Here is a 6,615-nt window from a genome sequence, read left to right on the forward strand (position 1 = left end):
ATAATATCATTGAACGTAATTCATTTCTTATTTTATATTTATTATTTTATTACTAATTATAAAAATACTAAGTTCATTTAAAATATATATAAAAAGATATAAAAAAGGAACATTAGGTACATCATTTCATTTGACTAGTTAAAGATTTTATATTTAAACGGCATTATGCTGAGCTATAAAATAACAGCAAAATTATGTTTTATTACATATACAATTCTGCAACTGTTAAGAATTTCACACGGTAAGAATTTCTGCTGATACTTAAATATCAACTCACATACATATGTCCTGCTGGAATTCTCTGGCCAGTTGTGGAGATTCTTGGTCCCACTCACGGCCGTTTGATGCCACAAAGTTGCCTAAATCATCCCAAGCATCAGTTTTTGTAGCAGATGTGAGGGTCTCCAGCGCACGTTGAACTACTTCAATGTATCCATCGTCGTTTTTTTCAACACGACGTTTCCTTAAATTGGGTCGTTATGTAGATGGCGTTGGTGGTATATCGCCAGATACCATTTCCGACTCAAACAATATTGTTGGAGTGGTCAGGGTCGACGAGCTGTCCTATAATAACAAATAAACACATGAAAAATAAATATTAATATTTTTTTTATAAATTATTATATATACATATATGTATATACTTACATTTATTAAATTTGAAGTGGTGCTCGCTTCAACATTTAATGTAGGCTCGAGGAACTTTAGCGAATTGTAGAGTGGGTTCATGGTAGGCGTTCTTCCAGCACCTTGTCCACTTTTTGTATGAGCCCTTCGGTTGAAGGCCGCCTAAAAGATATATGTATATGTATATGTATAATGCAATTTGTTGTGTACTATATGTGAAAAACTTACGCGAAAAGAACAACGAAGGCTGTTCCACTTGGCTGATACTTCGGCTCGTGGCATATTTAGTGTTTCTGCCACTTCATGCCACTGAGCCTCACGCAAATTCCTATCGCGATAATCGGCGGAAAGGAAATTCCAGGTTCCTTCCCTTGACTCCATTTCTTGAATTGGTTGCTCAGTCTCCTCCGCTGTCCACTTTGCGTTCATTTTTCGCACCCGCTTGATTCTTGGAATTAACATTTCTGTATTTGCACTCATTTCTTCTGCCATTTTGAAACTGAAAAAGGTTGGAATAATACATTAATTGAAATTAGAAAATATAATAAAACACTTACCTTGAAAAGTGAAAAATCTTTTTTATTTATTTTTGCACATCATTCGCGCGGCAAATGGAAATAATTTGCCAACATGTTGGCAAATCTAATTTTGCTGTCAAATATTGCCACATAACGTATTTTGATTGTTTTCATTTCGCTGTCAATTTAAATTGCCGTTCGTTGGCAAATATGCCGGCAAACGCAACTGACACCATATGACAACCCGTTTTCATTATTTTGACAGCATTTGACGTCAAATATGACCCAGTGAAAACCAGGCATAAGCTGCATGGCATTATTGTTGTAAGCAAAATAATAATAATAATTCTCAATTTATATGTAGCCACATGCAGTGATGCATTTTCGTCAAGAATAAGTATTTGAGTACATTTGAAATTCATATGACAGCGTCAATAGTTTATGCAGTTACACGTTGCATACTTTTAGGGTAATTTTATTTGTGGTGCTGCTCAAGCAAAATATACATACGTATGTATTAATATGTTCGGACCGACAACGAAAACATGTTTTCGGGGGAAAAACTGGTTTTCGCAAGAAAACTTGTGTTTTCGCCCATGTAAAATCTGTCAAACGAAAACTCAGTTTTCGCTGAAAACTATTTGAAAACTTACATTCCACTCGTTATAGTCGGTGCCTGCTCTAGTTTAATCGATTTTTTTGGAAGACATATTTTGCCGGCCCTAAATTGTCACTTGATATTTGTTTACATTCCATACACAAATACAGTTGACAGTTGATATTGAATATTGAATTCAAAAAATGGAAAAACAAAAATTCAAGAAAAGAAATTGGTGGAGTGACAGGGCAGAAGCCCTACTGATTGAATTGCGGCAGAATAAAATTAGTGCTAGGGATGGCAAGATTGGTTACAGAATCGATTCTCGATTCTGACTATTTTTCTATATTTTTCGATTCTAAGAATCGATTATCCGGGGGCAAGAATCGATTCTTTCGATTCTAATCGATTTTAAATTAAAAGGCCAAAAATTTATTTATTAAATCACAAGGCATAAATTGAATGAATTATTCAAATCGATTAAATAAAACACAAAAATAGTTAAAAACAATTACATTGTTTTGTTTATAAATAAGGTACCAAGAACATAACATTTCATTTAATTTTTTTTTTAAATAATTCAAGTTGTTTAAACAAGTTTAATAAAATAAGTTTTTCAATAAATTTAAAATAAGTAAAACAACAATAAGCTAATTGTCAGTTTAAGCAAACCTTACAATTTCCGTTTATTTGATTTTTCGAAATGTTTGATGAAGCTAGACGTATTATTATTATATTTAAATTGCTTTTCACATTGGTGACACTGGACATTCGACCCGTTGTTTATTTTTTTAAAGTAAATCCATACAGCGCTAGGCGCTATTTCAATAAATTTATCGTCAAGAATTAAGAATCGCGAGTTTTTTTGTGCTCGTATGTAGTATGTATAACTTGAAACTAGTCACTTACAGGGCATCTCGACAGGATAGAATTTATAGAATACTAACTTTCAAACGTATTGCTATTGCCATTGCCAAATCTGTATGTGGGCATTTGTTATCATAACATAATAATTTTTTTTACAAATTAAAAAGATCCTTTCTTTAAAAATGTAATTCAGGGAAAAATAAGAATACATATTTTTTGACTACTCTATAATAATTGTGGCATAAATTTTATATACCAATTAATTTAATTAATAGTAAAGTCGAATGTCAAGAATCGATTCTTAATCAACTTTGACTAGTGAAGATCGATTCCGAAAACTCGATTATTTTACGAGAAAACTCGATTCTCGAGTAGAATCGGAATCGATTTTGCCATCCCTAATTAGTGCTTTTCGCGGGCCAAGGAAGAATAACTACATAGTGGAGGAAATTGCAATGGAGTTGCAGCAACAAGGGGTGCATTTCACGGCGAGTGAAATTAAATCTAAAATGCACAATCTTTCACAGAGATATAGGTAATTAAATAAAATTATGGAATAATATACATAGTTATTACATAAATATCATGTTTTACAGGAAAGAGAAGACAGCACTCGGGTCAACTGGCGGTTCCCCGTCGCACTGGCCACTGTACGAAAAAATTAGAGCCGTACTGTTGCCGTACGTCAGCTACGACGCCGAGAGCTTAGTTGAGGAAAGCTTTCAAAGTAAGAAACATTTGTTTTGTAAATCAGTATATTATTTATACTTACATACATATATACATTTTTAAAAAGGTGTTACTGACTCCGAACCACTTGAAATTTCGGTGAAATTTGTTGCTGCATCTCCATTGCCATCACCGGTTTGCCTACCTTCGCCCTCAGCGATGCCGATGTCGCCAGCCGATACTTCTTCGCAAACAATACCGTCTCCCGAGCCGAGTGATTCTATAAATAAAAAAAATGAATCATTTTCAGAGCCTCATTATTAAGAAGAAAATTTGAAAAAATTGAAAAACAGCTCGAGAAAGCAAGTCAGGAATCTAATGAAACCAGCATAAAAATTATGGACATGACGAAAAAAATGATTGAAAACGACAATAAAAAACCCAACTGATGGAAGAGTATATGAAAGAGTCTAAAGAAACAAATCAACTATTACTTGAATTTTTAAATAAATAAATAAACAAATGAATATATTTTGTTTTTGAAGATGTTTAACATTGACGTGAATTAGTTTTTATATGGAAAATAAATTAGAATTATATGGAAAATAAAATTAAATTTTGTTTGGTGTGTACAACTTTATCTTTGATTTAATGTGTATGTAATTGTGTAAAATGTAGACATTGTTATACAATATACACATGTACTTACCATAATATGTAAAAAGTGCTGTCCGAGTCATTTCTCCATTAATTGGGTCGTCAGATATGAAACATCACACGGATTTTGGCGTCTAGTCTCCAACTCTTCCAAAGCGCGTAACCATTTAGCGTTTAGCTTGTCGTTGTTATCATTTAAAAAATTGTGAAGGACACAACATGCTTTTATTATGGAGTTGGCATTCCGTACAGAGTTGTCAATTCCTTTTCCGATGTGTCGAAAACGGGCCTTGAGGTGTCCAAAAGCATTTTCGACATCTCTATGTACGTGTTTTCGAAAGAGCGTAGGTGAATACCTTCTCACCATTATTTTGATTTACGCTAAATAGATCCGGTTTCATTAGTTGTTTGCTAAATCGAAAAGCCGAATCCCCAATAATAAATACTGGCACATTTACGCTTGGAAATTCTCTAGACGTTTCGCTTAGTAAAGGACAATTATCTATTTCTTTCTTAAGTGATGACGTCTCATAAATTTGAGAGCCATTACATCGCTCGGGATACGTTTATGTATGTAAAACGGTATCTGAAAATACATTGTAAACATTACTTATGTACTTATATGTATATTGAGTTTTTAGAATTTACTTAGCATCAACTAATGCCATTAAAACGGTGGAATATCACCCTCTATAATTATAATAATCCACAGCTTCGTCAGATGATGGATGAATCTCAATGTGGCATCCGTCTGTATACAATTATTAGAACACTAGCGCAAATTTAAGATTTTATAACCAATTGCTCCTAAGCATTGTGGGAATCCAATTACCTCGAAACCAATCATCAATTCGGTTATATTTTTTTCTGTTTAGAGGCAACATTTTAAAATAGGATGGTTACAGTAATCTCCAGATTTCGGTGCAAAATTCCAATAAAATTTCGCAACCCGTAGATTTTCCTACACCGAACATGTTGGCGCTACTACGATACTCTGCAGATGACCCTAAAGCAAATAATGTTATAGTCACTCTTTTCTCGATAGGAATAGCTTTCCGGTAATTTGTATCCATTTTTTGTAACGGGCGGAGGATGTCACATTATTTATCAAAGGAACTTCGGTCCATGCGAAAGTTCTCTTTAAAAAAAGTAGATCAGTTTCTTTGGCAATCGTGTTCCCAAAACTAATTTTTACGTTGCTGGAATTAATAATATATGATTGAAAATTTTTGCATCAGTAGGAACATATACACACTTTTGCCCAACATGAATTAATCGGCATCCCAAGGTCCTTTATTAAATCTAGTACGATTAGATGTTGTTTCTTTAACTCGGCTATCTTTTTTGTCACATTCCAAGAGTTCTCTTGAAGAATTGTCGTTGAGAAGGATATTTATTTGGCTTCTCGAAGTCAATGCTTTCGCAATTAACATATTTTTCTCAGAATTCTAAAAAACACCACCTTTAGTAGTAATTATAAGCAAATATGAAGGATTTTAAAACTTACCATTCTCGTTGCTCAAATGTAAACAAACAATAAATTTGTGAGCTGTCAGTAAAAACTCAGCGAAAACACAAGTTATCGGTCCGAACGACTTATATTCCACAACATACAAATGTGTTTTCAATGTCGGTCCGAACATAGTTTATAATACTTGTGTTTCAGTGTCAATGGAAAGTGTGTTCAAGTGGAGCTAATAAAATCGTTTTAAAAGTAGTATTAGCTAGTGTGTAGAGAGGCTAGAGACAGCGACTGACATTTCTTTGCATATGTTCTGTAAACGATACCCTATGTCACGTGAATTTTATCCTTGTACTCTTTTTGTTTAGCATTTCAATTTAATCTCACATGAAGTATGCTTTGAAATGCTGCCTTAACTAACTTTCGTTTCCAATCACTTGCATAAAAAAATAAATGCAGACGAAAGGATAGTTAATTAAAATCAATGTAAGTGCAGAATTACGGATTTTCCATTTAAGTGAGTTCTCAGCAAAAAATTTATAATTATGCAAATGTAAAAAATGCTGAAATATTATCGGATTGGATTTACGTACAATTAAACGTATGTATATAAAAGTGAAAACCAGTGAAGCAGGATTTAGTTCGAGCAGTAGGGAAAATATAATGTAAGTACTAGTAAAAGCCAAGATGGGAAAAACCTGCCTTAATGGGCAGAATGGGAGAGTCCCCAAAGTCGACTGACTAATAAAACTTGTCAAAGAGTTTTGAGATAGTATTCTGAGTTGTTTGAGCACGCCCTAAAATTACAGCAACAAATTCATATTTTACATTTTTTTCTTGATAATTTAAATCGTCGAGAGTTAGACCTCAATTAAACACTTTTAAAATAGTCAAGGAGCTAAAAACTGCTCAAAAAGCCTTGTGGAACAATTGAAATAAAAGCTGGATACAAAAAGAAGCTCGATGTATGATTATTAAGTTGGCATGATGCCGAATTTCTGTGAGCTGGCGCAATTGGTGGCCAAGCCAGGGTTGTCGGTCTGAAAACTTTTGCTAAAGCGAAGTATGATAAAAGTGCTGTCATAGTTTTTTGCAAAAAAAGCCTAGGTTTCTTATTAAACAGGCATTATGACAATATCCTCGAAACGAAGAAGTTAACAAACAAAACGGTGCTTATTCCGCCTAAAACCTGCAATTTAACGCAAAAGTAATGGATT

At 33.5% G+C, this 6,615-nt stretch overlaps 1 protein-coding gene and 1 pseudogene across 1 annotated transcript; both read right to left on the reverse strand.

Annotated features, from left to right (window-relative positions):
• Positions 1–477: 477 nt before the first annotated feature.
• LOC120766944 lies at positions 478–1,056 on the reverse strand. Its single transcript, XM_040092694.1, has 3 exons — positions 856–1,056; positions 649–789; positions 478–564 (listed from the first exon to the last, which is right to left on the reverse strand). The coding sequence occupies exons 1-3, from the start codon at positions 1,054–1,056 to the stop codon at positions 478–480; spliced, it is 429 nt and encodes a 142-aa protein (XP_039948628.1).
• Positions 1,057–3,398: 2,342 nt separating this feature from the next.
• Positions 3,399–4,604, reverse strand: LOC120766945 (annotated as a pseudogene).
• Positions 4,605–6,615: the final 2,011 nt, after the last annotated feature.

Source organism: Bactrocera tryoni, chromosome 1 (genome assembly GCF_016617805.1).
Source record: "Bactrocera tryoni isolate S06 chromosome 1, CSIRO_BtryS06_freeze2, whole genome shotgun sequence".
Classification (NCBI taxonomy): domain Eukaryota; kingdom Metazoa; phylum Arthropoda; class Insecta; order Diptera; family Tephritidae; genus Bactrocera; species Bactrocera tryoni.

What these genes read in the sequence shown, in the direction of transcription:
- LOC120766944 (XM_040092694.1), bottom strand. Translation starts at nt 1,056, where the DNA reads ATGAACGCAAAGTGGACAGCGGAGGAGACTGAGCAACCAATTCAAGAA. An exon ending in GCCTTCGTTGTTCTTTTCGC is followed by an intron (nt 790 to 855) that starts GTAAGTTTTTCA and finishes TATATCTTTTAG; the next exon opens with GCGGCCTTCAACCGAAGGGC. An exon ending in CCACTTCAAATTTAATAAAT is followed by an intron (nt 565 to 648) that starts GTAAGTATATAC and finishes TTGTTATTATAG; the next exon opens with GACAGCTCGTCGACCCTGAC.